This window comes from Neomonachus schauinslandi, chromosome 7 (assembly GCF_002201575.2).
Source record: "Neomonachus schauinslandi chromosome 7, ASM220157v2, whole genome shotgun sequence".
Lineage (NCBI taxonomy): Eukaryota > Metazoa > Chordata > Mammalia > Carnivora > Phocidae > Neomonachus > Neomonachus schauinslandi.
Window position 1 is genome coordinate 103,033,645 of NC_058409.1, and position 14,591 is coordinate 103,048,235.

General features: G+C 48.8%; 1 protein-coding gene across 1 annotated transcript in view; it reads left to right on the top strand.

Annotated features, from left to right (window-relative positions):
• Positions 1 to 14,591, top strand: part of ADAM19 (ADAM metallopeptidase domain 19) — a 78,279-nt gene that overhangs the window by 27,363 nt on the left and 36,325 nt on the right. Inside the window, exons 4-5 of the mRNA XM_021695569.2 lie at positions 3,541 to 3,619; positions 9,524 to 9,600. Coding sequence (XP_021551244.2) covers positions 3,541 to 3,619; positions 9,524 to 9,600 — 156 coding nt within the window. The remainder of the gene's footprint in view (positions 1 to 3,540; positions 3,620 to 9,523; positions 9,601 to 14,591) is intronic.

A 14,591-nucleotide genomic window follows, 5' to 3' on the forward strand; every position in this document is an offset into this window, starting at 1 on the left:
TCTTCACCAGGTGCTTATCTCAAGCAGAGGAAGGAGGGTTGAGCTCAGAGAAGATGTTTGTTTGAGCCCTGCTGCTTCTCCCTGCAGAGGGAGTTTTCGAGATTGAAGTTTAGAGAGGCATTTGAAATGTGTCCTATAGCAAATAGTCCTTAAAGGGATTGTTCTGGTTTCGAAGGTGCTGAACGTTAGGGGAGAGGGGTCAGGGCTGTTTCAGACTGCAGTGTGCTTTTGGGGTCCAGCTGCACCTACACCCAGGGCCCGGGCCGCCACGAGGCAACTGTGTTGTCTTTCCCTGGAGAGCAACCTTATGTCTAGTATTTGGGGGGCAGCTTCTTTTCCCAGGTGGGATTCGGAAGATGCAGGTTTTGCTGGAGGACGTTGGGGTCTGAGCAACCTCGGTTTTGCCCAAAGTGAGCATTTCCATGCTGGCTGCTATTAACATTGGGATACCGTCTCTGTCTGCCTTATGGGCTTGTGAGCCTGGAGGGTGTGTGCATGGAGGCGGGGGAGCATTTCGTAGAAAATGCTTTTCCATCAAAGCCAGAAAAAGGAGGGGGTGGGGTGGGAAATCTTGGACAGTCCTTCTCCCTTCCTGGAGGCACATCACTCACAACTTGTTTCCTGAAAATCCTAATACACTCCAGTGGTGAGAGATGGCTTCCTGCTGATCTGCTGAGCCAGCCCCTTGTCAGGGAGGAGATGAGAACAAGATGTGGCTGAGGAAGGGGCGGATGGGCCAAGCTGGGCTGCTCAGTGGCCCCCTCTCTAAGTCCCGACAGCACTGCCAGGGTACCACATGGACACATAGGCATGGGTGGGCCTGGCTTGGGCAGTGGGGAGGATTTGAAAGTGGTGTTTTGTCTCTCGGTAAAATTGCATGGGTGGTGGTGATGAAACACGACCCTTCCTTTTGCTTCTGGAAAGAAGGACCTTCCTGGCCAACGTCTGCAACCCCATTTGGGGAAAGGGTTGTTGTTTCAAAAAATTCGCCCTGAAGTTCTTATGTATTCATCCTCTTTCTCCTGCCACGTGCTTTGCTTACCCATATTTTTCTCTGCATATGTGCACATCTAATAGCTCATGACATTTTTGAGACATCCTGTATGTCCTCAAGACTACGATCATTACCAACAAATTGTGGTTTGGACTACTGGTTCCTGGAAGTGAAGCTTCCACTTTTTAAGAAAACAGAACAGCAGAGTGCTTAAGAAATATGGTCAGGGCCAACAGACTGGGGTCTGAAACATGGCCCTGACATTGTGCCAGGAGAACTTGGACAAGTTAAATGTCTGAGTTCCCATTGTCCTCAGTTACTCAATGGGGAAAGGATTAGGACCTACCTCAGAGGTGTGTTGTACATAGGTGTGTTAAATGGTTTAACACATAAATATGTGTGAACTGTGTTGATGGAACTTTTCTGGGTTTTTCAAGTTGAGAATGATCCAGGATGTGGTAGAGGCAGGAAGGTGATGGGGAGTGAGACACTTTGATATCTCTGAGGTGTGCTGCCTATCTTAAAAGTAACTCACTAACTTGTGGTTTAGGGTGGTGGTACTGCATCAAAATCACTTAGAGAGTTATTACAATGGATGGTTGAGTTTCTGTCTGCCCCAGTACTTCTGGGTGGGGCCCAACGATCTCATTTTTAACTAATTCCTAGGTGCTGCTGCTGGTCCTGGAATGGCAGTTAGGTAGAAAAGGAAGCAGATTGTTCCATGTGGATTCAAAAGACACAATGAGGCCAGTGAGTGCCAGTTACAAAGAGGTTCAATGTAAGGACTTTTTCTAACCACTAAATGTGTTCTGAAATGGAGTGGGTGGTCTCATGAGCTCTGTGTCACTGGAGATGTCCTATACTGAATGGCCGTCTGGCAGATTCCTACACAAGGTAGAAGGTTCACCCATTCATCCATCCACTTATTCACAGAATAAACATGTATTGCCTGCCTGGGAGGTGCTGGGAGGAAAGGAGAAGTCTTGAACAGAGCACCTGTGCCCTTGTTCTTGGGGAGCCCACAGTCTAGTGAGTTTGGCTAATTGATTACAAAAGTCCCTTTTAACCCTGAGGCTCTGAGAGTCCTATGATGAGATCCTCAGAATAAGAAGCTACAGGATGATGCTTACCCTTTTGAAGACATGGCCAGGGACTGACAAGAATGTGGACACCCCTGAGGTTCAATCTGGAATGTTCTCTTTGGAGCATCTTAATGTCACTGAATGAATGATTCCCCCCACCCCAAGACTCAAAAAGAGGTTAAGAATGTATTTGCCAGGAGTGCATTTCCTGTGGGAAAATTCAGATCTCCCACTGGCACCACTGAACTCTGAACTCATGACTAGCTGTCCCTAATGTTGTCTGTGAAAGCAGACCCAGGAAATGGGGCTGCAGGGATGAGCTAATTGCTTTTTCACCTCTCTCAAGTGATCAACTGGAGCATTAATGGCTGGGGAGAGTTAGGGGAAAATAGGTAGATTCCATCTGTTTTTCTGGGTTCTTCCATCATAATCCCTGAGGAAAGCAATGATGATGATTGCTGACCTTTACTGAGTTCACTCTGTGATGCCAGGCCTGGTGTTAAGCCCTTTTCATGCATTTCCACTTAATTCTTTTTTTGTTAGATTCCCAATTTCTCTTCTCTTAGGAACCTTAGACATCTTTTTGCCCCAGGACTTCAACTTTCTATAGATGCATTTTGCTTTTAATGTGGTTGAGCTATTTGAAACATCCATTTGGCTCTTTTATTTTTCTTTTAACTTTTAGAGAAATTCTAGGAACCTTGTTTGGTGTTGCCTTGCCCTTGGTGAGGGATTCTTAGCCTCAGCCTCAAGGGGTCTGGGGCAAGAGAGAAACCAATGTCCAATTTTAGAAAAGAAAAGAAAAAAAGAATTTATTGTAAGGGTAACACATAGAACTACCAGGTCTCAGGAAATCTGAACCACTAGGTCTCAGAAAAGGCAGGCAAAGGCCATGCCAGGAATCCACGCAGCAAGAACAAAGGAAGAGATGAATTGCTCCCATCTGTTCCGTTTTTGCAACATCACTCCATTGGCTTAGCTTGGATCATGGGCCACCCTTGGCCAGGGCCAGGTGGGACACCTTGATTGACAATCTCACCAAAACGTGCAACAGGAAAGAGGGTTTCCCTTAAAGAAAAACTGGCATGCTGATACTGAAAGTTGGTGGATGCAGTGCTGACATTATCAATGTAGGTATGAAATAGAGTCCATAGACCTTGGGAAATTCTGAGTATGTGTTTGCATGTGTATATTCCTAGGACCCAGAAAAAGTTGCAACCACTGCTTTAGTTTTGTCTACTTCACCTGGTTGTGTCCAAACAAAGTGATGAACCCACTGAATACAGAATTAATCAACTTCCTCCCAGTTTTCTTTTTGTTCCTTAGGCCCTTATGGCGGCTTATTTTCTTCTGCGTGGAGATGCTTGGGTGGTTCTTCCTGGGTCATTTAGAATGACTGGCTACTGTTTCCAGGAGGGTGGAGGCCATCACCTAAAGAGACAAATGCCTGTTTATTCTTTGCAGGCACCTTTTTGCTCCAGCCTACACGGAAACCCATTATACTCCAAGTGGCAACCCTCAAACCACCACGCTGAAATCTGAGGTAAGTTCAGGTCAACAGAGATCTACAGTTGGCCTATCCTGGTCCCACCTCTGGGGAGTGAGGAGATATATGGTGGAGATAGTCCCCCCTCTGAAGGGATTGTTTGCCTTGACCCAAGACAAGGGCATGAATTTGTTGTTTCATAAGGGTACCCTCTCCTCTGCTGGCTAAAATGGTCAGACAAACAATATTTTAGGTGATTGCAGCTGATTAAAATTGGCATAAGTCATTACGAAGCATACATTTTCTTTGTTGGATATTAATCACCCATGTATTATTAAAAGTTTAAGTGAAAAAAATGAATTACTGGTAATCCTGCCATTTCACTTAATTAAGATGTTTAATTGATCCTTTTCCATATAGATGTATAAGGTTTTGTAGTCTGCCTTTTTAATGTGATTTTAGGTTATACGGATTTTCTTGTTTTGCAGCTGTCTTCATATTGGATATTTTTTCCCTCAAAGGTGTTTTTGATTTTAGATATTGGCACAAAGACTTGTCATTTAAAAAATGGTCTTTCAGGGGCCCCTGGGTGGCTCAGCTGGTTAAGCATCCAACTCTTGATTTCAGCTCAGGTCGTGATCTCAGGGTCGTGAGATCAAGCCCTGCATCCAGCTCTGCACTCAGCTTGGAGTCTGCTTGTCCCTCCCCCTCCTCCTGCTTGCGAACACACTCTCTCTTTCAAATAAATAAAATCTTAAAAAAAAAACAAAAACGGTCTTTCAAATGGTTTGTCAGATGGATGCATTTTAGTGTGCTTCACCACATCCCACTGGTGGGCATTTAAGGTAGTGAATTGTACCCATTTCATGGTTTGCTGACTTTTCCTACTGGGGGACCTGTTAGCTTTGGTGGGACCAGAACATTGGTCCTCAGCTAGGAGTGATTTTGCTTAAGTCATTTCTTCTACTTAAACTTTTATTAACGTGTGGGTAACTACTATAATGCAAAGAAAATATGTTTCATGATATATCAATTTTAATCAGCTGCAGTTACCCTAAAATATTGTACTTGTTTGACCATTTCAGCCAGCAAAGGAGGGGACACTTGACAGTGTCTGTAGACAGTTTTGACTGTCACAACTGGGAGGTGGATGAATTCTAGTGGGTAGAAGAGAGGGACGCTGCTAATTGTCCTACAGTGCATAAGGCAGCCCCTCCACAATGGAGAATTATCTGGCCCCAAATGTCAGCAGTGCCCAAGATGAGAAAATCTGGATGAGAGTGATCCTTCTCAGACTGCGTGGATGGAAGGGGTGAAGGGGGGAAGATGGACTCCAGCAGAAGCAGCAGTGGTCTTCTGCCGTTGGGGCAGGACATCATGGATGTTGGTGGCATGCAGATGGGGCAGTGTGGTGTACGGGGCCGCAGGATAGGTCCCTCTGCCTCAGTGCTCCTCTGGCAGCTTCGCATGGGATTGGAGATCCCTCCATGGCCCATCTTTAAAATATCCCTGCTAGAGTGCAGATGGCCAAAAGACAATGACAGCCACTCTCTGGCAGTAAAAGCTCAGGTTCGTTTATCAGGTTCGCCTTGAATGGGGAAAGGGACCCAGGACCACTACGTTTTGATAGATCTGAGAGGTCTGGAGCATAGTAATCTGGTAGCTGAGGAGCTGTGTTCCATCAATGCTGGCTTCTTCACCAAGACCTTTCTGGAGGGGGGAGGAGCAGGCAGTGTGGCCAGTACCCACAGCAGGCAAGGTGGCCGTGTCTTCTCATCGCTGGGGAGGCTATCCAGCCGTGGCTCCACACCTTCATCAGTGCCTCTTGGTCGAAACTTCCTCCATCATCGAGACCTCCAGGGAGAGGGGCAGGCATGCCTCGAAAGCCCCAGGACCTCACAAAGCACAGTCTTCTGAGTTTGGCTCTTGCACTTCTCCACCCGAAGCTCAAGAAAGGGTCTCAGTGCACAAGTTTGCCATGAGCTCATACTTCCTGCTGTGAAAGCCCCCTTGGGTGGCCCCCTCAGGCCGAGAAGCTGAGAAGGAATGCGATGACTTCATGACTGTTCATTTACTTGTTCTTTGTGCTCTCAGCATTAGGCAGAGATGCTGTGAGGGCCTTTCAGAAACAAAGGAGTGGAAAAGAACTTCCCCTCACCCCCAGAACACCCCTCCTTCCTGAAGGTCTTACTGACCGAAGCACATCCTAGCTGCAGCATGGGACAACCCATTCTTGTCATACATCCCCTCCTGTTGGACTCTTGCAAAGCCCCCACCCAGCCTCATGGAGCTCCTACTCAGCTTTCTTATCTGGGAGCTGAGGACTTCAAAGAGAACCCAGAATAGAATACACCATTTAGTTGTGCCTGACCCGAACGTGGAGGGCCACACCCTACTGTCAGCCTTGGCTGGGGGTCCTGGGAACTTGGGGAACCATCAAACTCATCCGCCAGGCATGTAGGAGTTATAGATTTGGGGTCGGAGGCCAGGCTTGTAGACTTGGCTTTAACTAGCTATGTGACCTTAACCAACCCTTTTGACCCCACTGGTGTTGAGTTTCTTCATCAGAAAATTGGATATATTAAAATCTGAGAGCTCAGAGATTTCTCTGAGCTATAGAAGGGTAAGATGAATCACCAATTTTGTGGGAATTTATAAACATCTCTCCCAGCGCCACATTTTACTCATGGGGAAATTGAGAGGAGAAGACACAAAGTAACATGTTTACGTTCAGATAACCAGTGAGTGGCAAGGCTTAGACTAGAATTAAGTCCCTGGAGGTGCCAGAAGAGACTAGGGCTATGGTCAGTTCAGTCCTGCACACTTTCCTGGGGCTGCTTTTGCTCGGAGAGGTTGTCAAGTCTCAGGTCAGGCTGCCCTGGTTCCAGTTTCCATCTGGCTGTGTGACCCTGTGACTGGAAACCTCTCCCACCTTGAATTTCCTTTAAAAAAAAAAAAAAATTCGGGGCGCCTGGGTGGCTCAGATGGTTAAGCGTCTGCCTTCAGCTCAGGTCATGATCCCAGGGTCCTGGGATCGAGCCCCACATCGGGCTTCTGGCTCAGCGAGGAGCCTGCTTCTCCCTCTGCCTCTGCCTCTCTCCTTGCTCATGCTTTCTCTCTCTCTCTCTGTATCTCTGTGTCTCAAATGAATAAATAAAATCTTTAAAAAAAAAAAATTGGAGTTAAAATACCTACCTCATAAGGCTGTCAGAATTAAAGGAAAAAAAATCTCCATTAGTTTTTTATCCAGTAGTCAGGGCTGGATGGATGTTAGCCCTCATTGTTTACAACAGTAAATGGCGGGTATCATTAGCACAGGCAATGATGTTGTGAAAGCCCTTGGTCAATTTAAAGCATGTTACAAAAGTCCGTTGCTATGCTATTTCAGAGAGCACTCAGTGAACACTGTTAGCATCAGCCCAAAGATGGGAAGAGGTCCAGGGATTCTTCATGCCCATCCCTGGATTTGAATTCTCTTGATTTGTAGAGGTACCCAGATTTTTGAAACGGCAGCTGATGCTCCTTTCTGAGCTTTTGGACTCTCCGTCATTCCAACATCTGCGAGTCGCATTTACCCCATATGGGCCTGGCCCCCTCTTCCACCTGTGAATGATCCCGGGTTGTGGAGCGGATGGCGCCATGGCTGGGTTCTGAGCTGGGTGTTTGATGATGCATCTCCACGTTTGGAATCTGGGGGGAGGGGGCAAACCATGTGACAGGCTGGCATCGGCAAGCAGATGGAATCCTGGCTGGAAGGAGGGTTGTGCCTGCCTCACGTTCCTTCATAGGTGCCGGCTCAGCGGCTTTCCTCTGTGCTCCTCTGAAGGTTGGGATCTGGCTTGTTTGAAGTCCAGGAGAGTTTGATGCAAAGAGGGCGTCCGCTGCCTGCGCTCCTCCTGACTGTCTGAGCTTGAATGGGTGGAGGAGCCGAGCCACACGGCTGGCCAGCGGGTTGTCGCCAGGAGAAAGGGCACCAATGGTCTGGACACTGACCCTGAGCTGGGAGCCGGCCTGGCCCGTAGCCTGTGATCTGGCTGCGGGCTCAGCTATATAGGACGCAGACCTGGTGTGGGAGGACTGAGGATTCAGGCCCTTGGTGGGCTTTCAGCTCCCTTGAGGCCACATTCTGCCTTTGACAAGGAGACTTTAATGCCTGTATCATGATCACTAAGGTTTATTGCCGGCCACTCTGGGCTAAGTACCCTGTGCCAGGTCCTTGATGTAGAGTATTCTCACAATGCCTCGTGAGGTAGAGACCGAAGATGCTGGAGGTCTGAGAGAGGCTGTGGAACTGTTTCTATTGCTGGCAGGTGTGGGAGCTTGCATGTAAATCTGGGCTGGCCACGCCAAAATCCCTGAATTTAATTATCAGGCCATACCCCTGCCTGGAGCTGGGCGGGAGACAGGGCCCAAGAATACGGACAAATAGGTTTGCTGTCTCCTGGGTCACGTCCCTGCCGGCTGGGGATTGAGGAATAACCGCAAGCAAGCGTGGTCCTAGTAATGGATCACTGGGACTGTTCTGTAGGCAGATGCCCGAGATTTCTGAGTGGTCCTGCCTGGGCTTTGGGAGGGAGAGAAAAAGCTCCCGCGTCTGTAGCTGCATAGCTCAGACCCTTCCTAACACCTTTGCAGAACCTGGCTCTGCCCTGGGGATTTTTCCTTCTCTCTGTTCTAAAAGCAGCTGAGCTCCCTTGAACCATTTGGGGAGAAGTTTGTAGGAGTGTGCCCTTGTGTGTGTTGGGGACAGTCCTGGGCTGTGCCCATCTGTCTGGTTGGTGCTTCAGTGCTCCCAGCTGTGTCCCAGGTGGCCTCTTAGATGCTCTGGTTCCCCTACTTGTAATACACTCTGCTGGCCCCTCCAACCTTTATTTCAAGCCTCTCCTCAGAGTTTGTAATTAAAGCTCTGTATGGCTTTTTAATTAAGATTGGCTCTTGAAAGACGCTAAGTCCCAGGAAGGCTGGAACTGTGCCTGTTCGCTCCTTGTCGTGTCTCCTGGGCCCAGCCGGGGCCCTGGCCCGGAGCGGCGCTCAGCATCTGCTTGTAGTCACAAGGAGTCCAGCCAGGTTGGGGAGACCAGATGGCTGTGAGACGTGCCGATGTGAGAACAGCATCAGAACTCCATGCGTCCGTGGATGCAGGTGCCAAATCGGGTCTGATCCAGACACACGGGGATTCAGGGGAAGTGGGGAAGTGGGGGAGTTCTCCATTTCCCAGGGCCGCTGTCGCAAAGCACCATGAATTTGACGGTATAAAACACAGTTCCGGAGGCTGGAGTCCAAAATCAAGGTGTCAGCAGGGCCAAGCTTCTTCTGTGGTCTGTAGGGAAGGATGTTTCCTTGCCTCTTCCAGCTTCTGGCGGCTCCTGGCAGTCTGTGGTACTCCTTGGCTTGTAGTTGTATCAACCTAATCTCTGCCTCCATCTTCAAATGGCCCCTTTCTCGCTCTCGGGCTTTCTGTGTCCTCCCCTCTTTTTCTAAGGACACTGGTCCAGTATGACTTCCTCTTAACTTAATGCCATCTGTAAAGACCCTATTCCAAATAAGATCACATTCTGAGATTCTGGGAGGACATGCATCTCAACTCTACAGCGGGTCACGGGGGTGACTCTAGCGGGAGGCAGGCTCTTCAGAAGCCAGCATTGCCTGTGGCCACATGTCACGGCAAGAGCCCTGAACTAGACCTGAAGTCCTGGCTTCCCTGACTAGCAGGGAGACCTTCAACAAATCTTTCTGCTTCGCGGAATCTCAGCTGCTTCATCTGTTCACTGGGGATGATGACATCTGCTCTGTCCCACCTCCCAGCACTATTATGAGGATCAAATAAAAGGGTGTCTTAGGAAGCTCTTTGCAGACTGTAAGTTAGGACGTATGTAATCATCCCTGGCCTTCACGAGACATGAGCTTTGCCATGCTTATCAGTGTCCTTTCGCCTGACCACCCCCCTTTTCTCCTTGCTAGGACCACTGCTTTTACCACGGGACGGTGAGGAAGGCAGAGCAGTCCAGTGTGACACTCAGCACCTGCCGGGGAATGAGGTAAGAGGCCCTGTCAGCATGGGGGGCAGGGCGGGGAGGGGCACCTGGCACTCTCCCCAGGCATGGAGTTTTTAGGACAAGGGGGCTGGCCTTGGGCAGGGACCTTGAGAAGCTATCCATTGAGAGTGTATGCAAACCAGTTCTAAGAAGGCCTGAGCTTGGGAGAGGCAAGGGAAATACCAGATAATCTGCAAATTTACTGGCATTGAGCTTTCTCTTTCTTGAGGAACTTGAGGTTTCATTATTATTTAGGTATGGGAAAGCCAGCAGATCAGGAGATGACTGCCATTGAAAACATAGTTTGTTGTACTCAAGATCCCAAGAAGAGGGGGCACACCACATAGGGAAGCATAGGGGTCAGTCAGGGGCCAGGTTGTAGGGGGTGAGGGGATGCGGGCAAGAGTCTTTGCTGTGGTTTCTACAGGAAGAAACAGGCAAGGCAGGGTAAGCTGGCTTCGGATTGGCCAGTTTGAAGTGGGATCTGGGGCACAGGGGCTGTTCCTAGTTGTCTGGCACCTGACCCTGGAGTGATCAGGGAAGGGGGACTGGCCGAGAGGGTGAGAGCTTGCATTTGAAAGTTGTTTACCATCCCTAGGAATTGGCTAATCCTGAGAAGGGCAAGGCCCCAGCTGTCAAAGCATCGGAATATAGAAAATAAAGGTCATGGTTCAGACACTTGAAATGAGCGTGAGCCCTTATTCCCACTTCTTCTTTGCTCTCCTCTGGTAGAAGAACTAGTAGGTGGTAAAAAAGGAAATGGGCATTTAGTGAGAAGAGGAGGGAGGAAGAGAAGGGAGAAGCAAGGTAGTTTTCAGGATGATAGGCATGGTAGAGAATGTTAAGTGCTATGATAGCTACAGCACTCTACAGACGTACAGGATTATTATCATCTTGTAACAGTGAAGCCATGCTAAGACTTCACCCAGGCTCATATGCAAGGACAACGCTCCTTGTGCTGCAGATCCCATATGTTTGTTTACAAATTGGGCCACGTCTCCTCTGTAAGGCTTCGTGGTGCGTCTGCTGGAGGGAATTAGGCAGGAAACAAGCTTTGGCCGGGAGACCATAACCGTGGCTCCAAATCCCCTGCTCAGATGACCTGGTTGAGCCAAGCCAACTGGTCTCCCAGTGGTGTTTACAGGCCCAGCCACCACCACCTGCAGTCTGCAAGTAAACAATGTCTGTCCCAAGAAGGAAGAAAGGGGACATGCAGGTGTGACTTGTTTCTCTCTGCCTCTTCCTCTGTGTCCATGGTCTGGAGCAGTGGGAACTTGGCTTGGCCTCTCGCAAACTATTCCCGCAGCCGTGCTGACAGGGGGAAACTGGGTGAGCTGCCATGTGTTTGTGTTTTGCATGCTTCCTTCTGGTGCAGGTCCGCCTGTCTTACTTTCCCAGCCTTCTCACTACACACCTTAAGAACTAAAGGGCATCTGTGGGCTTGGCTGGCGTAAGAGCCGGAGACGTATACCAGATGTCTCATTCGGACCCTAGAGAAGGAGCAGCTGCAACAGACTTGAAACCCATGTAACCCTCAAGTCCCTCCCCAAGGCTCATAAAGCCATGCCTCAGTGGAAGAATCTCTGTAGCGATGGTGCTTCTCTCCTGGGAACATGCTCCTTTCATTAGGGAAAATACGTAGGATTTATACCGAATGGAATCTTCAGGCTGATAATACAAATACAGAGGAGTTCCCCTGAGTTTCCAGAGTTTCCAGGTTGCTGAGGGGCCCCCTCTTCTCTCCAAAGCAGTGTTTGGGTGACTTTAATTGAAGCAGTAATACATGATCATAGTAAAAACAAATTCAAATAGTACAAAAGAGAGGGTACAATGAGAGATAGGGTTCTTTTTCTCACCCAGGATTTCCAGGTCTCCCCGCACCCACCAGAGGCAGCCATTGTTACCGGTTTCTTGTTTATCCTCTTAGAAATATTTCTTGTGAAAAAAGAGCATCGGTAGGTAATATCGTGTTTTATAATCCTATTTGGGTCGCTGACACCTTTGAGAATGGCATGGCAGCTATGGATACTTATAAAATACACCAGTAAAAAGATGTGGCATACCATTTCACTAGAGATGGTGGGGGTCCAGCCGCCCCCAAGCCTGTCTCTGATCAACAACTCATCATCTAAATGTCTCCCTGACTTCTTGCATGCACAAATGCTTTGCAGGTATCAGTGTAAGGAGGGATGGTTATCTGTGAGGAAATCTAGACAGTACTGGGATGAAGTGAACGTGAGGGAACCTGTGGGTTCCAGGAGACATGGTGTGTGTGTATATGTGTGTGTATGTCCCTAGCTCACTCTCTGCCAGCAAGAGAGGTATTGATTGCAATAAAACATTTTTTTTTTTTACCTCAACGGTAAGTCATTTATTTTTTTAAAAAAATGCTTATTAAAAATTATTATTGCATAACTAATGTGTTAAACATCCAAATAATCTTCAAGTGTCAAGTTAAAAGAAGTGAAAGTTCCTTATCCCTTCCCACCGTTCCAACCAATTGCATTCCCCATCTCTAATCACTGTTCGGGATATACAAAACTGAAAGACATAACTGTGTGTATGCATGGTGTTTCTTAATCCAAATAAGATTACCCGATACATAACATTCTGTAATTGTTTTCTCACTTAACATTATGTCTTAGGCACACATAGATCTATTTCATTCTTCAAATGGCTGCATAGTGTCTTATCTACAAATGTCCGACAAATTTAATTACATAGAAGGTCTTTCAAGGATATACAATAAGTCATCTGATAGCAGCTCTGTCCTCCAGACTCTGGGGCCCACGCTCACTGTGGTTATACCTGATTCCTCGCCCTGGGACTCTATGAGAGAGGGCAGGAGAGAGAATATGAGATTGAAAATGAATGCTGGAGAATGTGTAAGAATGTGTGCATGATGGCCTGGAAGGAGCTCAGAATTTAGAGTCAAAGGACCTGCGTTTGAGACTCCACACCTCCTGGCAATGTGATCTCTGAGCTTTGCCTTCCCCGAATCATTTTCTCCTTGTCTTTGCCTTGGCTGGACTGGCATCTCCCATGGGCCTTCGTCTGTTTTGCAGACAGTGCTCATGGTGCAGGGGCTCTGAGTGGGCTGTGGGGGTGGGGCTGGGGTCAGGGCCTCACTGGGGAATGAGGAACCTGTTCACCAGAGGACTGGGATCTGCCGCCAGCTCTAACATTAACTCACTGGATGACCTTGCAGGTTCCTTTTCTCTGGGCTTTGGTTCCTCTCATCTGAAAAAGAAAATAGATCCCATCACGGGAAGGACTATTGAGTGTTGGAAGTTCTGCGCTGCAGAGAGCGTATGGTCCCAGGGAGGTGGGCGCCTGGGGCAGAAGGAGGTGGCTCATCCACCCACAGCAGGCCATCACCATCTGCCCCTCTGCCAGGGAGGGCCATGCTCTTCTGCCTTTGAATACCTGGTCTTCCTTCTGAAGAACACATAATAAAGGCTCTGCCTCTGTGTTCCGGCACAGAGTAAGCTCGTGCAGGGCCATACCGCTAAGTCATGACGGGTGTAGATTCTGAAGTCAAACCAGTCTTGGTCTAAAACCTAGCTCCCTAGCATCGGTTTTCTCACCTATAAAATGGGAACAGTCGTGACATCATTGGTGGATTTACATTAGGGCATGAGTGCATTCTGTTGAGAGTAGGGACTCTTTTTGGTCATATTGCCTCCCCAGTGCCTAAAACAGTTCCTGGCACATAGTAGGTTCCATCTATGTGTGCTGAGTGGTTACTGAATGGTTCCCTATTACTTCAATTATCACAGCCACGGTGTGAGCTGGCCAGCATTATTGACTTAGCACAATGCTGGTAGACAGCAGAGCCAGGATTCGAACCCAGGTATGTCTCCCTTCTGAGCTTACGCTCTCCACTTGTGCCTTGCCACCCCATTCCTGAGGGAGCACTTCACCTATGTGCCTTCTTCCTTCTGTGCTGCCTTTGATGCTCCCAGTACCTCTTTCTCATTGGATGCAGATTGGGGTGGGAGGGAGGGGCTGGAAAGAAGGGGAACAGGGTGGTTACCTCTTAGCGCAGCTCTGGATGTAGGGACGTGGGATGTGTCTCCTGAGGTTTAGCGCTGAATGGACACATTCCTAGGAAGCACTTCTTGCCTAGGTCCTTCAAGGGTGCGTTTGGGTGAGTCCTGTGGTCATTCAGGGGTTAAGCACGAATCACTTGCTGCTGCCTGCCTGTCCTGCCCTCCCAGGGCTCCTCTGTATAATTTCATTTATATCAAGCTCTCAACAATGAGCAATAGGGTGGAGAGTGGAATGGAGAATAGCGTGTGAGGTCCCAGCCACCCAGCCTCCTGGGCCCCCCTCCCCTGCCCCGTGGCTGAGCTCCGCCAGTGCTTACATTTAGCAAATTAGATCAATTGAGGCTCCTGGAAAGATGAATGACCCGTGGGTGCTCAGGGGAGAGCAGCTAGCAGGATTCGGGGGTGGTGATAGGGCAGGGCCGCGGGAAGTAGAGTCTAAAAAATCCTCTCCCACCCCGGACCATTGTCAAAGCTGGTCCTCACTGTAAAGTGCTGGGGCTTATGGTAGCTTCTCTAAACCAGGCAGTCGGGGAGGATTGCAGCCGTGCCATGGGCGAGTTACCAGGGACCACAGTAGGGGGAGGGGAGGGGAGCGGCCACGAGTTCTGTGTCCTGCTGAGCCCTAATATCTGCCCACTCTCTGAAACAGAATCGTCTGGGCCTTTGTGAAAAGACAGGCTCCTGACACCGAGCCTGGGCTCCAGGCCAGACTTCCTGAGTGTGCCCGTGCAGGGAATTACCATGGGACTTGTTTACAGTGCAGATGCTCCAGCCCACAGAATCTGAGTCTCCTACATCTGTAGTGTTAACATACACTGCAGAATAGTCTAATAGGTAGCTCTGGGAGCTCTGATCCTGGAGATCTCTGACCCCTAAGTTTGGAGCTCACTGATGGAGGCAGACGGCCCAGAGGCTGCCAGATCTTAAATCCTTGGCTCCAGA